Source organism: Phyllostomus discolor, chromosome 7, assembly GCF_004126475.2.
Source record: "Phyllostomus discolor isolate MPI-MPIP mPhyDis1 chromosome 7, mPhyDis1.pri.v3, whole genome shotgun sequence".
NCBI lineage: Eukaryota > Metazoa > Chordata > Mammalia > Chiroptera > Phyllostomidae > Phyllostomus > Phyllostomus discolor.
In genome coordinates this window covers 55,463,347-55,486,576 of record NC_040909.2, presented here as the reverse complement: position 1 = coordinate 55,486,576, position 23,230 = coordinate 55,463,347, and the positions used below count along the sequence as shown (strand labels likewise).

Genomic DNA, 23,230 nt, shown 5'->3' with positions numbered 1-23,230 from the left:
TTGTAAGCTTGGCTGGGCAAGGGGGTTTATCAAAAGAAATATGTAAATAACACAACCTGCTTTACAAAGGAAAAGAGAATAAAATTAATCCAAGACGTCCGTGGCATAATACTATTTTCTGCCCTTAGCTTTTCTTTCTATTACTTACAACATGCAGCTTAACAGTCCAACACAAACAATAACATGCTAAAACACACACACACACACAGAGCATCCCTTGGTCCCTAGAAAAGAACCCCAAATGAATCTTCAGCCTCATGCATAATATTATTATTAAATCTAACATGATCATAGCCAAATTGTAGGCTTGGTCACAACCCCCTTCTCTCCCTCCTTTTTTGGGGGGAAAGTATTGGGAGAGGCGGGGAAACCAAGCCAATCAAAGTTAAAATAAAGTCTCTTTCTAGCAAGACTACTGTCTATAACATGTTGTTCCTTATAGAAAGTGGGATATGGTGGCATTTGCTTGATTAACTTGCTCGACAAAAGTGACAGCTGCTGTGGGTGCATGCGGATAAGCTGCACGGCGCAGTTCCGCCTTTGTACATCTGTCAGCAAAAAGGGAAGAATAAAGAGTGAAAAGAGACAAATTGGTCCCAAAAGACTCTCCATTCAACTTAGGAGGTTTGTCCCATTCAGGCGCTTGCTGTGCGCCTCAAGTACTGAGAGCTTATTCAATTTCATTCACTCTTTCGAAATGAACCCACAAGTGTTTAATTTCTTATTCTGTCGCCTCAAAAAGGTGGGGTGGAGGAGAGGGGGGCGGGAGGCTTGTGGACGGAAAGCATTCAGGGCAGGGCAGGGTGATCCTGCCTCATGTATTAACTCATGGCTAATTTACACTTTAACTCCTATGTGCTCAGGTCCTAGACCTGGCTAGTGCTTCTGCAGGACACCTGACACACACTTTTTACCTCCTGGCTGGCTGACCCCAGACCATCTGTAGATGAGGGCACCCAGCAAGGTTGAAGTGTGTCTTGTGTAAGGACAGTGGTCTGAGGTTCTTGCCCTTTCCAGAGAAGGAGTGGTGGGCTCCCCAGGATTAAGTTTGGGTAAGCAATCTGGCAAATGTGGGGTATTTTTTTCCTCCCAGAAAAAGAAAAAAAAATAGACGCAGTGAGATGTAGTAAGAGAGGAAGACAGTTTCCAGAGATTAAAAATAAAGCAAGAGAAAAGGGCTCCATTGGGAGGTAGATCCCAGCTGTACAGGGGAAAACACATGTTAACTTTTCAAAACCAGCACTTTTGTCTTTCTTTTCCTCCGCCCTGAGCCCTGGGCATCAGAACCTATTTTCCAGCCTCCTTTAAAGGGAAGGTGGCTATGTTCCCCCAAATGTTTCCTCTAGGAGTTTGAGAAGCCTGGCCAGTCCCCTGTGCTATCATGCTCTGCTGGAGACTGCTTCCCATCTTTCTCCTGCCTTTATGCCACTCCTCCTTCTCTGTTGACACCCAACATTCCCTTTCATCTCCTAGGCCCTCATCTGAATATCGTCCCTGCACTCAAGCCTTCTTTGTTGACTGCTTTTTGAAAACCACTCAATGCCAGCTCTGGCTCCTAAAGAGATCATACCCTTCCCTTATGAGAAAGCATTCCCCATAGAGCCCAGGCTGACCATGTTGACATAGATCTAATGTTAATGTGGGTGGAGGACTTTTTAATTTTATACTGGACACAATTATAGTTGTTGGCTTTTTTGCCTTGAAATTCGGAAGCTCTGAACTGTGCCTCCTGAATGGTATAATCATGTCCTTTCATCATCTGCTTGGAAACTTGCTGGGTGTTTGGACCTAAAGCATTTACCTATTTACCTGAACATTTTCCATGTAATAACATGGAAATTATGTGAATGCACACGTTGTGTTTTTTTTTAAATATTGAGAGTTGTTATTAAAACAACCTTGGCCAATAAATGACTCCCTGAAGTCAAGGTGAATTTTCCTGCATAAAAACTTCAGTTTCAACTGACAAAACTCTCATGACTCATGACTGTACAAAGTTTAATATGTGCAAATTATGAAATTAGCCCTAATGTAATTAACCAAACCTGTCTTAAAAAGACAAAGTTGGCTTCCACTTTGTCTTTCCGTTCTGTATATGAGTTGCAATCCTTATTTTAGAGTATGATTTCTATACAGTATGCAAATTCCTTATTCAGTTGCTTACGTCAATCTGCTTATGAATTAATGCAGTTAACTCTGAAGGAAGTTCCTGTATCTAAGAAGCGATCAGGCAGTGGGCAGATGCTGTTCGTGAATAATTGAGTTTACTTCATAGGATGAATCCTTCTCCTACTTCTGAAGTCCTTGAAAGCATATCAGAGAAGAATTTTCAGATAAATTATTCACACACCTCTCATGGAGAATAGGTGGTAGTATGTGCCACCAAAACTGGAATTTTGTTTCCAACATAATTGAACTTAAAGCGACTGAGATGATTTAAAAGTCTGAATTTGGGTTGTAACTATACATTTTCTCAAAACAGTAGGTTCCTTTGAGAGGGCAGAGGCTAAAGGCATGGGGGTCCATTTTCTCAATGCACAGGGAGGCCTAGAACTAAATCTCTAACATATCCAGAGAAAAATAGGCCCCAGAAAAAGGTATTGTTAACCATGGTCAGTTTGTTAATTCTCAAACTGCACACCTGCCCTGGGCAGCCCAGGTGGCAGACAAGACCCAGTCAGAAGCTGATTGGGGCTTAATCACATTGCACTCATTATTTATGTCTCTTGGAGAGAGAAATAGTCTGAACTGAGAAAATCCAGGTACCTAAGAGAGCTGTTTCTTTTTTCTTAAATATCATAGTTCCCTAGTCCACTTGCTGAAAGTTAGGTGTCAGCCTCTGACGTTTGCTACAAAAGCTTGTCTATTTAACGGAAGTCACAAACTCGAGTCTGTCCTGATTTTCAGTGTAATGGGTCCTGCTGATCAGCCAGGGAGCATTAGAACAGCTGGTGTTGGGCCTATGTTCCATGGTTCATTCAGGGTTTGACTACTAGTTACATTTTTATTCAATTACTTAGACGCCCAGCAGCTTCTGAAGTCAAATTGTGTACAGGCAAGCACAGATCTAATTTTGATACCTAAATTGGATTCTTTCTTTCAGAACAGCAGGGCTTTGGAGGCTAATCAAAAGAGATAGAATGGAAAGGTATATTTTGTTCTTTGGGTACCTTAACTTCAAAGGTAGGAGGATTTTGCAGGAAGTTATGCCTCACTCCTTATTTAACTTAATATTAAATAGAGCATGAAGTTATAGGAAAAAAATAGTTATTTAAGGAGTCCATGGGCTTCAGGATCTCTGGTGATTCAGAAGCAGGAAAAATACAATGAAAATTTCAAGTTTTTTATTACATGTGGCTAGCTATGTTTCCCTTTCTCTCTTTTTCATAGAGAACAAATTCATGTAACTATTACATACTATACAGAAATGTAAAATGGGACTTAAAAAGTAACTATATCTTGAGGTGGTTAGGAGAATTCAAGTCTGATTTATATAAACTGCTTAGACTAATACCTGACATATAAGTGCTCACTGAATGTTTACTCATTATTTTTATTGCTAACTTTTATTTTATTTATCTTATTATTATTGCTAGTTCTTATTATTGTCACTATGGAGATTTTTTCAAAAGTGAATTCAGTGGAATATAAGTACCCTAAGAGATATTATTAGGTGTCTCAGGAAAAGTGGTTTTTCTCTTTTTTTTAATTTTATTTTAATCATTGTTCAAATACAGTTTTCTCCTTTTTACTCCCAGTCCAGCCCCCCCTTCCACCCCTCCCCACTCCCCTCCCATTACCACCCTCCCCCTAGTTTTTGACCATGTGTCCTTTAAGTTTGTTCCCGTGAACCCTTCCCAATGTCCTCTGAAATTCCCTCTTCTCTCCCCTGTGGTCACTGTCAGCCTGTCCTCTATTTCAGTGTCTTTGGTTATATTTTGCTTGCTTCTTTGTTTTGTTGTTTAGGTTCCTGTTAAAGGAAAAGCGGTTTTTCAGTTAAGTACATGTGGAAAATACAAAGCAAAGTTAAATGAAGGGTTTTTTGTTTGTTTGTTTGTTTTACCGCAGGACTTCTCAGAGCATTGCATATCTTAATATAACACTACGGCTCTGAATCACCAATACCCTTCAGACACAGTGTACACTATGCCTATATGTATTCACATATCCATCCACAGGTCAGTTAAAAATGCAGGGCTGGAAAAGTTTACACTGGTGTCATTTTTATTTTCTTTAAAAAACTTACAACTAAATACCCCTGAGTAGTTTTGTCCTCTCTACCTTTAACCCAACTGATATTACGAAATAGTAAATGTTCCCCAAAAGAGCCTTCAATTTTCCTCCTCCCAAACTTTGGAGATAGTAGCTGAAGGCTCAAGGGGTACAGGACTTCGTCCACAGTTGGGAGGCCACTGGCCTTTGATGCACACATGCTGTTTGCTTTTTAGTGGGCATTGTTCTGTGTCTTCATAATGTCCTGAAGGCGTCCCACAGCCTGGAATCCACAAACTTCAGAACCACCTTGGATTCTAAAGATGAAAGGCCCTTACTCAAAATTTCAAAACAAGTTATTATCCTGGACAAAGAGAGGAGTAGCCTCTCTCTAGAGCTTTCCAGTCCAAGTTTATGTCACCATTTAAATAAATAAAAAGACACAAACTCTGGATTGGTTCAGCTGGGCTGGGAGCCCTGCGATAAGAGGTCACTGGTGTGAGTTACTATGGTAATTGAGTAGTATCAGCAATAGTTTTGCTCTCATGAGCATTAAAGCACATAATAATAGGCAAACAACAGTGGTTAAAGCAAGCAGGTAGGATTACTATGTTCTTTTGTCAGAAGTATATAATGTCTTGTAGTCAGTTTTAAAGACTTCTCAACCCCCAAATCCACCCCACTGTCACCTGCTGAGTAATTTTGTATGCTTAATCTCCTGCCCTTAGCTCCAAGATCTCTGCTAATTTGAGGCAAATGGGTATTTCTGACATTAAATGGGGCAGCAAGGAAGCTCTGACCTAGAAAACCCGCATTCTAAAGCACCGAGAAAAATATTCTTTCAACAATTTCGTTAAGGCTCTTTTGAATGACGAAGAGGGAAAAACAGCTTTCACTGAAATAGAAGGTTGCAGCCTCCCAAGGAAGGGTTTTTGCAGAACAAGAAAAAAAGAAAGAAAGGAGAAAGAAAGAAAAACTTGCAGAGCATCCCCACTCCCAACTTCCCCCATAAAACTTGTCACTTCGCATTGCCATCCACTACCCCAACAATAATCACTCCGTGCCTATTGCTAATTGCAAGCACAGCTGAGGCCCAGCGGGGAGCCCTTGCACAGTCTCAGGCCTTTATACGAGGCTCAATCTGTTGTATGGCACTTGTTCACACACAAAAAAAACTACCAGCAAAGGCAGAAAGAGGCAGAGTCACAGGTTTCTTGTAATCCCTCCGCCTCCCCGCTGACAGCCCAGCCCTAGAAGCATTCCTGGTTTTGTCCTCCTCTTTACAAAATCTGAAGTGACCTTAAGCTGTGAGCATGTCAGCTTTTGAATGTCGAGTTGCCGGCTTCTTCAGGTGCATTAAGGAGCATGGGGAGGGAGCTGCATCTGGCTTCTGCGTGTCTGTTTGCAGCACCCCTGGGGCGAGCTGTGGCTTCCTGTAACATGTAAAATATGAGTGTGAACTCAGAGTTCATGGCAAGGAACAGGAGGTCATGCCTCCATTCAGTTCTAAGTAAAGAAACTGGGAGTTTGCAGATGTTTTTCTGTACGTGTAATGACACCACCCCCTCCCCAGCCACCACCACCCGAGCACCGTTTTTTGATAAAATGTGCCACAATCAGTGTGCTACTTGCAGATTTATTCATATCAATTTTTGCAATTTATATATTCAGAGACAAGATTGCTATTTCGGCAACTTTATGTTACATGTTGTATGTTTGCATCTAGAGAAAAGGGGAAAGATGTATGGGGTGAGGAGGGTGGGCAGAGAATGAAAAGAAATTAAGTCTGTTCCTCGGGCCACCAGCTGGGGTGTTTTCAAGGAGACAAAATGTCGACAGGAGGGTCCGCGCCCCCCTTTTGCCCAGAGGTCACTTCCTGCCCAGGCATGGAGGTGGCAGATCTATTGCCGCTGGCCCACTTGAAAGCCCATGAATAGCTACTGTGAGGAGGAGAGTGGGGTTGGGGCTAGCAGAGAAAAGCCCCTCAGGAGACAAGGCCCACCTGAAGAAACACCTTTCTAACCTTCCTCAAGGTCAAGAACAGGTAGGCCCAAGAAAATTCTTGGCCTAGGTCTCTATTTGGGCCTGGCAGGGAGCACCCAGTCCTTCCTGTGCACTTTGTCACCCTCTGAGGTGGCAAGGGAATTAAACATCCTGTGAAATTCCCAGGGAAAAATTCTGTCTCCTGCCCAAAGCCTCATTCTGTATTTTCCCTGAAGGAAGACATAGGTGAAGTGAACATGGGGATTAATCCCCCTTAGCCTGGGTAGTAAATGTCCCTCCGTGGGGCAGTGTTAATTGCCAAGCTGGGTGCAAAGATCATTTCAAAACATTCAAGAAATACTTGATTTTATTAGTATAACTGCTCCACGTAGGAGTTATTTCTCAGCAAAAGGGCAAAAGCTTTGCCTGCCTCACCTTATTAGCCTAATTCTCCTTAATGGTTTCTTAAAATAAGGGCTTCCTGAACATATATTTCAAACCTTAATAAGTCTGTGGTGGTAGGAATAATCCTGGGTAGGGAGCTGCTGCTCTTTTGAGCAGAGAAACAGGGGTGTCATGGCTGAGGGCTGCCTGATCAAATCTGTGCTTGGACTATCAAGGATGGGGGCCAGTGAGGGCCAGTCTCTGTGAAAACATAAGGTAATGTGTCACACAGTGTGAAAAATGCGTCCTCTTTGTTGTTTGGGCCTAATTCTCTATAAAGATTCTCAGTCCTCATCTTTGGGTTTCATTTAATTCTATTTCACAGATTTAGAAATGTTGGCCCTGTGGAATGTTTTAAATAAACCAAATAAATGACTGAGCAAATGCTACCAGATTTGTTCTTTGTTCTTCAGTCTCAAAATTCGGCCCTGAGAAATTGTATCAGTCTTGCTATTAAAGAAAATTCCCATGTTCATTTTAAAATGAATTTTTTGGCATTTTGTGAAACACAGTTGTGTTTCCAGATTAGAATATGTACATTGCTACATAACCGAGATTTCTTAAGAAAATTTCCTTTCCAGTATGGAAAGTGATTTTTTCATTTCCTGTTTTTTTTAACTGTGGTAAAGTAAACATAAAATTTAACATGTTAACCATTTCAAAGCATACGCTTCAGTAGTGTTTAGTATATTTACACTGTTGTGCAACCAATCTCCAGAACCCTTTTCATCATGCAAAACTGAAACACTGTGCCCATTCAACAAGAACTCCCATGTTCTGCACCCTAGGCCTTGGCAACCACCTTTCTATTTTCTGTTTCTCTGAATTTGATTATTCCAGATGCCTCATATAAGTGGAATCATGCTATATTTGCCTTTTGATCACTGGAATACTATCCTTAAGTTTACTCCATGTTGCATATGACAGTAGTTTCTTCCTTTTTAAGGCTGAATAATACTCCATTGTGTGTATATAGCACCTTTTGTTTATCCATCCATCTGCCAATGGACACTTATGTGGCTTCCGCCTTTTGGCTATTATAAATAGTGCTGTTATGACTATGGATGTGCAAATGCCTCTTCAAGATACTGCTTTCAATTTCTTTTGAGGCAATACTCAAAAGCTGGATCTCTGTCTTCTTATAATAACACTTACTTGGGTTGTGGAAATGGTGGAAGTGTTGTGTCAGCGTTTGAGTTGATATAACATTCACAATTGAATATTCACTTTTGTGCTTCTGCTTTAGAAAATATTAGTACCTTCCTGTCCTTAGGTAAATATCTATGAGTTGATTTTTGACTTAGTTTTCTCATTGAGAGATGGTACACTGCTTCCAACAGTAAATACTGGAAAGTATTAGGAAAGAAAGCCTTTCAGAGACCATCATATCTCCTTACAGATAACCACTTACTATATTGAAACATGGGATTGGGCATTTAGAACTTGTTGGGTTTCATACAGTCTGTTCAATGCAGAGGCAATAGACCAGTTTCTAGTCTGCCTTTGGTTAGCTTGGATAGCTTACTAAGACTGCCAACAAGTTAATCAAACCATTTAAAAAAACAAAGAATGTGTCTTCCAGAGAGGGACTCCCAGGAGCTTAGCTTTGAATTAATCTTTCCTGCTTGATTTGCTTTCAGAAAGGGCCGTTTAGTACTGTTACTTCTCTTATATTTTTCCACAGGCAACTAATAGTCATAAGACTGACTTGGGTTAGAATACTGCAGTGCATCAGGTCAGGAGTTTAAGTATGGATTCATCATTTTGATCATTCATATGAAATCTCAATACTAAAACACTTGTTGTTTGGTATTTCTCTGCATTTCAGGTTTAGAAAGTTGTAATTTGGTACTGAATAGATAACTACTTATTTTAGTAAAAGAATATTCAAGTATTACTTGGGCCCTTTCTAAAGAGGTTCAAATAATATTGCTCCTAAATGCTAAATTCTATACATGTTCCTGCAGAAGAAGCAAAAATGTCAAGCAGTAACAATTTAAATCAAGTTTTAAAAAGTTGTATTTTGTTTGCTCTGTCTCTCCCTAAGAAGAAGATGCTAAAGGCAAAAGCATAGCTGAATAATCTCAGCTCCAGGTTATAGATAACTCTAGTCTCCAGCACCAAAGTTTTCCACAAGGGGCCCCTGCCTTATCCAGCAGTCTGGATTGCATTACTTTCAGGGGATGCAATCCAGAGTTTAGAACCTTGAAGAGCCACAGCAGTAGGATAGTTTTGCAAAGACTTCTAAGATATGGGGTTTTAGGCGCTTAAAGAATTACAGATGTTGGGAAAAAAAAAAAAAAACCTCCCTCAACTGTAAAAAACATTTGGCTCAACCTAGAAGGTCATTCTGATTATCTCTATCCACTTATTTTAGTTCTGGTTATTTTTGGTGTCTTTGTGCTCTTAGCTGAGCGTCCCGAAGCTGTGACTGGGAAATACCCATTTCTAGGAGCAGTTGTTTTGGTAAATCAAATAAGGCAGAAGATTGTATATTTCAACTATGTACTCATTTTTAAAAGCACTCAGATGATACACCCTTTTAGATAAGCCCTTTGGGAAGCTTTGACAAATCCTGAAATTTGCATGCACTCCTTCAGTGCTTTTCCCACTTGGTATAGATAACTTGAACATGCCCGGGTTCCTTACTCACACCCTCTCTGAGTCTGAATTAGAACACTGAATACAACTATAATTCTGGCAGCACTTAGACCTGAGAGACCTGGCTGTGGAATTGCAGCTTGGTTGAACGAAGCTATGGTACTTTGGTAGTAGTATAAAAAAACCCTGGATGGTGCTTTTCACATGATCTTAAATTACCCAAATTGTAAGGAAGAAATATGCATTGAAAGCTTCAAACGTAAAAGATTTCATTACAGTATTTCAATATAGCAATTGAAATAGGTTGTGGGTTTTTTTCCTAATTATAACTCACTTTGGTCACAAAAAGCAAAGTGAAGAACTTAGTCACATGGGTGTGGTCAAAGTATTATCTTCCTCTTTGACTCCTTGCCAACAAACAAAATGTCCTTTCTTCCTTAAACACTCTAGGCAAGGTGATGAGGCAATTTTTCTGAAGTGTGGCTATGCTGGGTTGGAGAAAGGGTACTTTCCAAAGAATAGATAAAACCCCTCCAGCATTCACTGTGTTTTTTCAGTCCAGAAATACAGGTTGATTACCCAAAGGTTACAAATCGCCTGTTTGCTCAAACATTTTCAGAAGAATAGAAGCTGCTCAGACCTTTGCACAACCCTGAATAACTCATACTTTGGAAGATGTGTTTTCTTATTCATGACACAGGATGGGATAGTGTGGTTCAGATAATTATAGCTGGCATATGCCTAGCACTGTTGTAAACACTCCACAAATAGTAACTCATTTAATCCCCACAAGAACCCTTAGTAGTTCTTAATTAATCCCATTTAACAGATAAGAAAAGTGAGACCAGAGAGGTTAAGGGTTTTATGAAGATTCAAACACAGGAGAGTCCCGATTCAAGTTCATTCTTTAAGCCACTAGGCTGCACTGCCTCTCAGCTCTTGAGTCCAGGCTCCACCTCTTGCTAGCTGCTAGACCACTTTGCTTCTCTGAGTCTCAGTTTCCTCATCTGTGAAGTGAGACTACAGGTGATAATAAAGACTCACCTGTTTAGAGTTTAGAAATGAACTCTACAGGCATTTAGTGCTTGTTCTGCTTGGCATATATGCCTTGAACATGCCAGTTTCAAAGGACATACATATTTAGAAATGAACTAACAAGAGAACTTATATCTTTGTGAATTTCAACCCATGCATGGTTAAGTTATATTGAACTGAGTCACAAGTTTTTAATAAAAAAAAAGTGTGTTGCATGGTATAATTATTGGTCCTTATGGTAAAAAAAAAAATACCATAATTTCTAAAAGAGCTCATTTTTATGATATTGGTCTAATATTGCCCTCGTTTATAAGCATGGGCCAACATGTCTTATTGGGAGTATGTGTATGTGTGCAGGTGTTTTCCTAAAAGTGATACACTATGGAATGTATGTCTCACTTCAAAAAATTGTTCTTTAGAGAAAAAAGCAACACAGAAAGAACTGAGTTATGCACTAGACTACTTTCATTAGATTTAGTCTAAAATTGTTTCTTATAGTACACATTGATGACATCTTCTTTAATTTTACATGAAACTAAATTTTCCCAAGACTCTATTTTTTTCTCCCTATTCACTGATAATTTTAAAGCTTATGATGTATAATTTCAGAAACTGAAATTTTTATCAATGTTAGAACTTTTTTTATCTCCAAAACTCTGTTAGGTAAATTCAATCCATTGTGATAAAGGCAACTGTTCTAATCATATTTCTTCTTGAAAACTCAAAGCACCCACAACCTTTTCTCAGTAGTAAATGCTGAGTTACCAACCCAAAAAAATAGAAAGCCAGGCAGGGCTACAGGGGAGAAGAAGAAATATGTTGATTTTAACTACAAAATAGCATCCCTCATCCTACTTTTTCTAATCACATCCCTTAAGAGTCAGTAATGGTTGACTCTCAGCCATCAGTTCTTTAACACTTGAGTGTTTTTCCATGGGAATCCCCTTCACTCCCCACACTGGGCTTAGTGACTTTCTAAGCCCATAAAAAATAGAATCTTTTCAATACCACTGAACTTAGGCTCTGAGACATGTTCTACAGCATTCTCCTACCCACACACTTTTTCTTTGAGAAGTTCTGAGCTGAGTGACTTTGCTGAGGAAACTTTGAGAACTAGAGCTGTTTCTATATAAACCATTACTTATTTAACTTATCTATGCCTCCCTTTTTACGGAGCTGTTAATAGTGTCAACCTCTTAAGAGGCCAGCTTGATAATTAACCTATGTAATGCTTGTAGAATGCTCTGCATAGTGTCTACAAATTGTAAGGACTCAGTATTCAATAACTTGGTAGCTATTTTTATTAACTGTGTGGGGCATGTGTGTGTATTAGGAACCTTGTGTGAAATAGCACTTTGTATAAAACAGTATACTGTAATCTTATAGAATGGTCTGGTCTAACTAGGGTTTCCTAAGCTAAGGGGTAAGTTACCCTCGTGATTGCTGAGTAGGGAAGCACAGTGAATAGTTCTACTTCCTTTCAGCCTCTATTCCTTGTTTCCAATGCCACTCATGGGTGATATGTGGCTTGCACTGAACACAAATGAATCATTAACAGTAAGGTCTCTTTAGGACATCAAATTAGCATCAGGATGGGAGTCTGGCATTTCGACTCATCTAGGTGGAGGTGGCCATGACCACTGTAGTAATGTTCCATCTTGTTGATTAGGGATCGTCCAAATCTAAGTGAAAGTCCATTTTCTGTGAACTCCATATTGTCCAATGAGATGCAAATTTTTTATCTTATCTGTCAACCTTTCCGCCTTTCCACTAGATAAAGTTTCCAAGGGAACAGTGAACTCAAGGGTAGGGATTAGGGAGAAGAACATGAGTCACTTCTCAGTTGCAAAATTTTGGAACCTCTCAGTTTCAAGAAATACAGTAGTCAAGAAAAATAATATTTTAACATAGTATTTTAAAAATCTGAATGAATGGCAAAAATCCATGATGAACAAAATATCACAATATTAATTAAAGATAGTATCCAATCTTGCACTTGCAAAATCCTGCTTCACTTACTTCACTCTAATCCTGGTTATAGTGAACCTTGATATTGTAGAAGAGATGTGTTGTGTGTGAGGATTGCTCTGTGTGAAGCTTGTGTGTTTGCAGGGCAGAATCTGTGACTTGAATATATCTGCATATTAGTTACCTAAGCTTCTATTAGATATAAATCAAGAAAATTTATTTTGTTGTATATTGAAAGTACTTATGTCTGTTATATTTCTGGGTATAATAATAACAAAAGTGGCTAAATTTTATTGAGTACTTACTATGTGACCATCACGCTGCTAGGCACTTCACATAAAGCAATTTTCTCTTTTAATGCCTACAGTAATCCTGTGAAGTAGGTACTGGTATTAACCCCAAAATGAAAGTGAGAGTCAGGGTGTTAAGTAGCTTGCTTGAGCTTACCCCCCTAATGGGGGTAACCCAAGATGAAGCTGTAATTTACCCATGCAGGGTTTGAGAAATCATTCATTGTTTGTCTAAATCCTTTTAATCCAATATTTAAATCTAGGTCAGGATAGTTTAAACTATGCTTTAAAATTCTCCTAGGATGGTTTTGTAGGTTTTGTTGATGATCTACCACAAAACAAGTTTACAACAGAATTTGCATTGCTTAATGTCCTTTAAGACTGATACATCCAATTCCAGAGATACTCAGTTAGGAGTCATTTCCTCCTCCACCACGTGGCTCTTCTGGTCACTTGCTCTGTTTTCTCCCTTGTCTCCTGGTATCCTTGGGGAATGAGGAAGGGAAGGTGAGAGAAGAGGAGGGAGGTAATGGCAATGGTGATGATGGTGGTGTTCATGGAGGAAACATTTACTGAAGCCTTATCATGTGCTGTGATAGGAGATTTACCCACCTTACTTCATTAAGTCATGGAAAAGCCTATGAAAGGCCAGCTAATCCCCATTTTTTAAATCAGGAAACTAAGTCTCTGAAAATATAAGTAACCTATCCAAGATCTCAAACCCAAGCAAAAGGCAGGTAAGGTCTATGCTCTTAATGACTACATTGTAGAATGGAAGAAAGAAGAATTAAATAGCAAAGTTTTAGATCAGCCTTCCAGCTCCTCTTAGAGCCTTCAGAACTGATTGTGGCTACTGGAGAAGTCCTCAACTTTCCAAGGGCCCTATTGTCCTTCAGGCCACAGCTATGATGGGCATTCTTTTTGGTTCCAACTATAAAACCCTTTAGAATTATCCCCAGAAGGCATACTTTAGAGGTGTCCAGGGAACTGGGGATTTTATTTCTCCAGTGCCTTTTAACATTAAAATAACCTTACTTAAGAAGTTTCCAATTAATATTCCTGAATTAAGGGCAGGCAGCGAAGGAGTCATGATTACACTTAAATACCTATTACATATCATCAGTTCACATTTTTTTATTCCTAAGAGTTTAAAGAATATTTAACCAAAATTTTACTGCCCAGGTTTTAGAATATCTCTGGAAAAGGCATATCAGAACCACGGAGAAAACAAAATGGGGAAAACTAAAAATGTTTTATTAATTTCTACTTTTGAAGAATCCTAAATCTGCTGTGTTAACCACAATCTCAACTTAAAGCAAACCTGATTAAAGCCTTGTAAACAGCACCAGGAAACACAGGAACAACCCAGAAACCCAGTAGCCTGATGATAAATGTTTAACAACTGGCTTTCTGGGAGGGAGGGTGCCCTGCTTTGTGGTGTTAGCCAATTTCTATGGTGTAAAAATTCCCACTATGGCCTATTTCTGCCTGTCAATGTGCTACTCTGAATGTGGAGTTGGGAAGAGATGCACAGGATATCTGTGATGAAAGTATGCTATTATTATAGCCTCCTAAAGAGGAGTGATAAAATGATCAGCTATTTCAGTCCAGGGCTTAATCCTGGAGAGCTGGGGTCACTAGCTGTGTGACCTTGGGTAAGTGACATCACCTCTCTATGGCCTTTGTCTTCTCCACTACAAAGGATAATATGAAAGATCACTTTCACCTCTACCATTTTAAAGTTCTAGAAGGCAGTGACTCCTGCTTTCTCTGACATCCAAATGCCTTTAAGCTCATTTCTGGAAAACCAAGTTAACGCTGTGCTGCGTCCAAAAGTGCCGCCAATTTCATCTCCTGAGCATAAGGTTTAGAAAGGAGCGACTTCTCCCTTTTGCCTCTTTAAATGTGTAGCCAATGGGGCATCATACATTTTTTACACTTCTTTTGCTAGATGTGAGATCCAGGAGGAATTGATGTTCCAGGGCTTTCTTGTTCTCCTGGGGTGGGAATCTGTAAGTGTGATATACTGATCCATTGCAATCTGCATTGCCTACCCCTCTGCCCTTTCAGCAGCAGAGAAAGAGTCCTGATGGTGTTCTTCCTCTTTGTTTTTATGTTTTACTACTCTGATGCCATTTGCAAGAATGAGAACTACTCATATAAACAGGGGTGGGGGTCGGTTTTTCCCCCGGAAGGTGGCACATCTCTCAGCAAAGAGAAAAAGGCATGTTGCACAAGGCTTGCTGGCAGTGATCGAAGCCAGCACCGGTTTGCCTGTTGTCACAGCCAAAGCAAAATGCCGCCTCTGCCTAGAAGCCAGGGTGTTACATTCCTCTTTGTGTCCCTGAGATGCACACATCATGAGGCCCGGGGCTTGTAGGTTTGGCCAGGAGATCATCCAGGTTCCTTGAAGGACATCTTCCATCTCTGGGACCTGGGGGACAGGAGGGGAGGCCTACTCATAACTTTCAAAATAGGTTATCTGAGCCCCCAGTTGCATGCCAGATACAGCCAGTAAATGTAGAATTTGAGGCCTAGGGTGAACACAAGAGCAGCCCCAGCTGCTGAGTAAGGTAAAGCTGAAGAAACACCAGTGACCTAGTAATATTCCAGTCCCCGGACCCCTTCTTAACAAACCCAGACACAGTGACAGCACAAGCTCCAGAATCCCAATGCAGGAGGTGACAAAACACCCCCAATAATCACTACCCCCCCCCCCAAAGAAAAGTTTCAGTAAAATGTTCTCACTCCTGGAGGGGAAAACCTGTCCATGCCTAAAGCAGCTTGACCTGTCAAACCACCCCCCTCCATGGAGTTTACTGCAAATCTCAAGGAAAAAATCTCCACCCCCAACGCCTGCTCTCTGGGGAGGGACAGAAGGCTCCTAAACTGACAGTTTCGCCTCCATGATCTTTAAAAGAGCAGAAGTTGGCTGTGAGGCTGCAGTGCTGCCTTGATTGAGGTATGTGGTCTCTGTTTGCGGCTGGGCTCCAAGGAAGAGCCACAGTTGGCTTTGATGAGGAAGGAGCCTAAAATGAAAGATTTCAAAGAGGGCTTCTGAACGCCATGGCTGAGACTCCGTCGTTTCTTGCAAGGTGAAACTTGGCAGTTCTACCTTGCAAGTAAAAACCCAAATTAATTTTTTTAAAAGAAATTAAGTCAGAAACAAGCCTTCGGAAAAACTGTGAGTGTTAGGCATAAACTGATTTTGGATGATCTTTCGGTGAGAAGGGGTGGAGTTACCATCAAAAACATGTTTTTATTTATGCTTTCAAATCCTGGTGTGCAATGTGTGTGTATACATGTGTGCTGTGTGTATGTGTGTGTTGGTTAGCATGAGAATATGCATCGTCTCAATGCTCTAACCACTCTTTTTTTTTACATCTCTTCTGTGCCCAGTTCATATAGATGCCCTATAAATAAATATATAGGTCCATCCACACCTTTTCATCTTATTTGTAAATTGTTTGGTATAAGCGGCAATGCGTAATGAAACCTGGTGAAGTTTAAAAGATTAGATTTTTTTTCATACTGACACTTCATAACACTGTTCATATGTCTCCGAGTGAGATTTATGAATATATGAGCAGTACTGCAAAATTATACCGCACCAGAGACTTCCTGCACCACAGGGGTGGCAGTCTAAAGTGACACAGCTTCAAGCATTTTTCACAGACAAGAAGCAAAATTTAACCCCCTTAAGGGGAAGTATGATTTCAACAGCTTGAAATGAGCTCATTTCTAGATGTTTTTTTTCTCTCATCTTCCATAATTTTTTTGTGTTAAGATTAAAACAGATTGCACAGCCAACGTAAGGGCACATAAGATGCCCAGAGTATAATTTGGCCATTAAAAAGAAACTCTTCTTCATTGTCTTTATCCAAACATCCCAATAAGGAAAATGAAAGTAGACTTTGCTCTAAATTTTAAGGCTCCTAACCATGAATCTTGGAATTGTCCTTTACAGACAAGTTCTGAATATTTCAAAAGATAAGCAGCAAGTGACATCAATTAGCTCAGTGGAGAAGCCCCATCTTCCTGGGCACGTGAGACAATGGCATTAGTAAATAAACAATGACCTGAATCTCCACTGAGTGAAATTAACCAACAAAAGGAGAATCAAAAGAGTTGATCTTTGTGAATTGATGGTACGTGAGATGTCTATAGTGGAGGAGCTCTATTTTAGTTTCCAAGTCCAAGCCCATCTCTTTTAGGCTGATCTGGCATCTTGTATTTTATGTCAATAATTGTTCATGATCTCTATGCCCTCATATTCTTTTTAACCATTTCATTTCCTCTTGGAACAAGGTAGGGCACTCAGATGCGTTCTGTCCCCTCTCTGCTCTATACACTCTCCATGATGTGTTGGCTGGAGAACTTTTGTCTCTTTTTTCAGCAATGGTACAACAGCTCCATGAACGTGATCTGCACTTGGTTGACGGACCGGATGGACTACAGCTTCACATTTATCAGTTGAAAACACTAATTAGGATGGTAAAAGGTAAAAGAAAAAATAATTATTCTTCTTTGCAAATAGCTTACCGAAATACATTTCATTGGCAAGCTGAAGAACCTCCTAAACACAAAGAAAATGAGTTTACATTTAAAACAAGGTGACTTCTACAACAGTATCTCATGCAAGAAAAACCTATGAAGTGATTTTGGGATGCATGGTTAGTTTATTACTCAGACATCAAATGAAAATTTAATAAAAAATAATTTGATACTTTATCAAGGCTGGAAAAATACTTTATGTATTTGCTGTGTAAAAATAGCACAGGGGCCATTGTGTGCCCTTTGCATTATACTTTCAAAGGCTGGCTTTTGGTACCACTGTGCTAATCACATCAATTACCAATTTCATTTGTGGTTTAATTAAATAAAATTTTGCCATAATTGATTCAATAGAAATATTTACCTTCAACTATTTCTAAATATGTCCTGAGATCAGGATGCAAATCAAGTTGTCCTCATAGCTAATTGGAATCGTTTCTCTGACAATGCATGTATAGAATCCAATGTAAAGGCTCACAAAGGTGAGATAACATACCCTGAAAGTAGCTTTCCCCTGTTCTTGTGTGTGCACTGTGGACTAATGATAATTATTTCAGCGTGAAATCTCAGTGGTTTACATAAAATAATAAGATCACAGAAGGAGGTAAATACGTTTTTGATCATTTCAGTTTCCATTTGATACTTCTCCATAGCAGGTTTTAAAACATTTATATGCAAAAATCTCATTCAAAGCACAAAATCTCCTTTAAAATATTTTAACAATAAAATGTAGCTGAATTTCCATTTCTTAACAGTTTGCCCAAACTGCCTCCTGCCCCTGCTATCCCCACCTTACCCCTGCCCACCCCACTTCTTAGGCTCCATTGGATTAGCACCATTTCAGCGAAGGTGTCCTCCACCCCACTTAAACCAATTATTAATCTGTTGAGTGTAATTAAGGAGAATTATTATCATCTGCATGTGATCTTACAGAGAATCTGTCCAGGGAACATTACAGACAGCACTGTACTGCAGCTCCTAAAGAAGAAATATATACACTCGGACTATGGACCCAGACTAATTTTCACGTGTTTTTTATTTCAGTTCCTTAAGGCAAGCTCACTAGCCATTATTGCTTGACCACCTGAATTCCATTTTCTGGGTATAAATACTCTTTGGGTGAATTTCTGTTTGACCCCTACTGAATAAACATGAAAATAAAACATTAATTTTAATATTTTAAAATATCTTTCTACTACTAATATCTCCGCATCCATGTTGAGAATGTTGGAATTAACAATATTATATTAAGAAAAAAATATGTCAGAGGGGAGGTTTATTCTTAGCCTTCTGCCAAAAAAAAAAAATCCACCAATATGAATCACAGGGAAGATACAGAGAAACATCACAGCCAAAGAAACCCCTTCACTTTTGCCAAAAGTGAGTCCAGCTTAGCTAAAGCCACAACACAGAAGGATAAGGTGGAATTCACCACCTCTTTACAAAGTACATTTCCCAGAGTCTCCTTCTTCAAGGCAAATATCCAAAGATTATTGACTTTCTTTCCTGCCCCTTCATCCACTCCATGTATTCATCCAGTTATTCATTATTCAACAGCATTTAGTCATCCATCCAACATAAGACAAATGTCAGTTGAGCCCCTACTTTTATATTACAAGGTGGAGGATTAAAAAGTAACAAGATACAGTCCAGCTGAATTTGAATGAAGGAGAGAATATTCAAATGCTTTCTACCTTTCTTTCTCTCATCATATCTGGCAGCAATTATGTGAAGTGTCAGTAGAACAACTTATTGAAAAGTACAAAATAAATCAAGTTAACTACTTGGGTATCTGGTATACACCATACCTACCTTTGCTCAACCTCCTAGCCTTCCCCTTCAAGGTGAAGACACAGTTCAGGTAGCTACCTAGGAGAGCTTACATCTCAATCTATAATTATAATGAGCTTTTAATTTAGTGTCAAAACCAGACTATTTTTAAGGGGGAAAGCAGGTACTATGAAAACTCATGCTGGGACAACAGGTATAACTGGCAAAGTGGACATGAAGTCATCCTATCAATAACCCTATGTGATTGGACTTTCTGAGCTGGACTGCACTCACTAACTCTACAGTCATTACAACACAGAACCTTTAATAAAGGTTGACAGTGTGACTGGTGACACTATGACTGCATTAGGTAGACTACAAAGAAATGGAAATCCCACTGGGAGTGGTATGAAGTATCTTAACATTCCTTGTCTTGCCCATGTAGCCAGTTTCCCACATCAATAGGAGAAATAAACAGCAGAACTGGTAGCTAAAATGATATGCAGTGTGATGAGAAAAAGTTGTAGTTAGAGAAAGACCTCTTTCAATAAAATTTTTATGAAGTAGACAACAGCCAGATGCTCCTGGTCATGTTCAATTAACACTAAGAGATTTCTAGAAAAACAGTCCCTGGGATACCTAAGGAAATCCGAGAGAAATTGCCTGAAGGAACAAAGAATCTGTGGTACAGTAATACTAACCATTCATCTGAAAAAGAGCCAGATTTCTTCCCTGAGACCACAAAGTTGTGAACGGAAGAGACACACTTCTTTCCCAAGGAGATCAGAGATGAGTCACATGCCTGCAACATACTGATGAGGCTTCAGTGCTCCATCTTCCCCACAATCATTGCTGCACTTAATCCATTTCAGATACCAACATACATATGTCTGTCTTGTGAGTGAGACAGAGGGATATGCAATCATGAGCCTCAAAAATACTAAAAACCAGACTGCAACAGGAATTGCAAAATACTGTAATCACTTGATCTATTATTTATATTTTAGAGCCCCTTATACCGCCTATCATATTCTAATAACCTAAGAGGAAGAACCAGACACCCCCCCCCCTTTGCCCCCCCCCAAAAAAAAACAACCAAAACAATTATGGAACACTTCCCTTTATGGAACTGAATAAACACAAGCTTATGTTCTTTGCTTTGTCTCATCTAATACAGTTTATCCTGTCACAATTTCTCATTTTCTGTCAATCAACAAATCTCAGTTTTCAGTGCCAGGGAAATCTGAACATGATGGCTTTTCATTTGACCAGGCATGACGAGTGACACTTAGCTGACGGCCAATGTTCTCAGCCCCACACGTGCTTTCATCCTTTCCCTCCCCTTCATGGAAATGAGATTTCCCTGATCACTGCATCTCTTCCCTCCTTAGAAAACCTACAGGGACTTCCGATTGCAAGGAGTCTGGACTCGACCTTAAACAGCAAGACATATGAAACCATCCGGAACCGGCTCACTGTGGAGGAAGCCACAGCATCCGTGAGTGAGGGTGGAGGTCTTCAGGGCATCAGCATGAAGGACAGCGATGAGGAAGACGAAGAGGATGATTAGAATGCTTGGGCCGGCGTCCTGTGGGACGGATCCCGTAATCAATGCATGTCCTTAGTCCGTTAGTTAACCCCATTAGGGAATTTCCTGTCAACTATCATGCCCATGAGATGTTTACCCACACAATTGCCATTTTAGCTATGTGGTATCAAGATTAGCAAATGACCTACCAATCCACCATTTCCCAATCCTTGTCTATATGTTTACAGCAATACAGAGCACCATTCTTTAAATACTGATTGTGAGAATCATAGTCCAACCGCTAGGCGTATCCCTTTTACCAGCAAAGTTAAATGATGCTTCATTAACGTGCTGTGTATGCATTGACAGTAAATGGATGTGAGGGCAAGTACACCAAGTACTTTTACCTCTTTGTTTTCGTGTATATGGATGCCAGTTATTTAAATGAGTACAATAAATTAATTTAATTAAGACACATAGGTCTGCTTTGGTTTTTGAGAAACAAAAGGCAAGCCTCCAACAACCAACTTTTGGTTCTCTCTGTTCCCCTAAAACTAAAAAATGAACCCCTGGTGTCCTGTTAAACCATCCTTTTATTTATCCTTATAGTTAACCAAAACAGGATGACTACATACCAATGGATCGATCCTTTTAATTGCCATGGCAAGGATGATCCTATCATGACTCTAGATATCAAGCACAGTTCAGAGCAACTGTCTTCTGTCCGAGTTTATCCTAGTACATGTTACATTTTGCTTTTATGTTTCAATAACAGTGTATGTAAAAAAACTGAATATTTAAATTACAACCCTAGACTATAAATGTGTTTATAATAAGATATGGATATTTCCTTCAGTAGACTGTAACCATAATTTAAATTATTTGTTCCACACTGATTTTTATATCTGTCATGTACATTGCACTTGGATCTGTAACTGCACGACGCTGGGGTCCTCTGCAGAGCTATTTCTTTCTGTGTAAAGTAGTGGATCCATCTTGCTTTTGCCTTATATAAAGCCTACAGTTATGAAAGTGTGGAAAACTGTGGCTTCTCAATAAATAACTATTCAAATGTCCAAAGAATACTTTTTTCTGGTCTTTTTTCTTTGTGTCCTTTGAAAGTCAGAACTGAAACATGAAGCAGGAAAGATGGAAAGAGGAGGGAAGGAGTAATTTTCTTAGAGTGCTTTTGCAACTGTTGTAGTGGGGAGTTCTCTGAGCTTGTTTCACAAGAGACAGCCTGAAACTTCGTGATTTAAGACTCCACTAATTCAGAATCTGTGGGCATTTGGACATGTTGGGCAGATTATGCTTGCATTATAGGATAAATAAGGGTTTGCTAAGCAAGAAAGTAGTGTAAACGAGAGAAATGTTTCTCCTGTATGAAGAGAAGGCCAACAAACTGTTTTTAAGCACCACTTCAAAAGCAGTGTTTGTATTCAAACAAAGTGTGTGCCAATTATATATATTCTTATATATTTGTTAAAGCATTTTACAAGATTCTCTAAGATATGGAGCACTCCTCTCATTCCCCAATCTTTGTCAGCAATATAATCACCTAGGTTTGAAAGAAATCCAAACAAGGTGTCACCTTACCTGTTTTATCTGTGACTGTCATTAAATCATACTGACCTTTCCTGGGGCTGACTGAGGTTTTAGAGAAATGACTACTTTTTCTAGTAGAATCAGGTATAATGGTCACCAGTTGCTCTCTATAGCCCTCTAAATAGCATGTCCCACTCTTGTTTAATCCTCAGTGTCTGCAGTACAAACCTGCCCTTGGTGGGATTTAGGAATAACTCCCATTATTGAGCAGTTCTGCTATGCTAGACATTCTGCCACATATTACTTTATTTAAATTTTATAACAACCTTAAGAGGAGAGGACTGTTATTATCCTGATTGTAAATGAGAAAATTGAAGTCAGAAAATGTAAGGTAATCTGCCCAACCATGACACAACTCTCCCTAAAACATGAACCCAGAGATTCCAACATAGACTTGATAATAGAAATGGTGGTAATATAGCATTCAGATGTAAAAAATCTTTGCTGAATGCACCAAGTTAAACCAGTGTGCAAAAATTTTTACAAATGTATTTGTATGAATTATGTTCTGAGTTGGAAACTGAAGCATATTTCCTTGCAACAATTACAAACAATTAAAAATGTGCAAAGTAAAGAAGGAACATTGCCTAATGTATAGAAGATGGAAAAATTAAAAACAAACAAACAAACAAAACCATGCTCAAGTACTCTGGGAGAAAGCTAATTGAGTAAGTTAGGTAACAAACATGATCCAAAAGGCATAAAGAGGAATGAGTCATAAAGACTGTCTCAAAAACTAAGGTTTTTAAAAAAAATACCTTCAAAAGGATACTTCATTGCAGCCTAACAGTGGCAGCTGGTGAGTAGTGGCCCAGAGTGGCCGCCCTGGAGAGAGGGCTGTGAAGACAAAGTGACATCAGAAGAGACCAGAAAGAACTGTCCAAGGCTAAGTCAAGGTTATCCTTGACACACTCAAAGTTGAAAAGGAGACCATTTTGGAATCTTCATCTTTCTTTTTATTCCTTTGGGACAAAATCCCAAGTTTTCTGTTCTTTCCTTTTTATTATTTTCTATTCAAATGTAATATACATATAGAAGAGTACATAAATCCTAAGCATACAGTTCAGTGATTTATCACACAGAACACACTCGTGAAGCAACCACCAGATCAAGAAATAGAACATAATGAACAGCCCCAGACATACCCATACCCAGGCCCCTTCCCAGTTGCCTACCACCTTACTCCGCAAAGATAACCACTATCCTGATTTCTAATAGCATCAATTGAATCTAAAATTTT

At 39.4% G+C, this 23,230-nt stretch overlaps 1 protein-coding gene across 1 annotated transcript in view; it reads left to right on the top strand.

Moving 5' to 3' along the window:
• Positions 1-21,468, top strand: part of CADPS (calcium dependent secretion activator) — a 478,898-nt gene extending 457,430 nt beyond the window's left edge. The window contains 4 exon segments of the mRNA XM_036030984.1: positions 16,930-16,984; positions 16,987-17,031; positions 20,247-20,276; positions 20,279-21,468. Coding sequence (XP_035886877.1) covers positions 16,930-16,984; positions 16,987-17,031; positions 20,247-20,276; positions 20,279-20,427 — 279 coding nt within the window. The 3' untranslated portion in view covers positions 20,428-21,468.
• Positions 21,469-23,230: the final 1,762 nt, after the last annotated feature.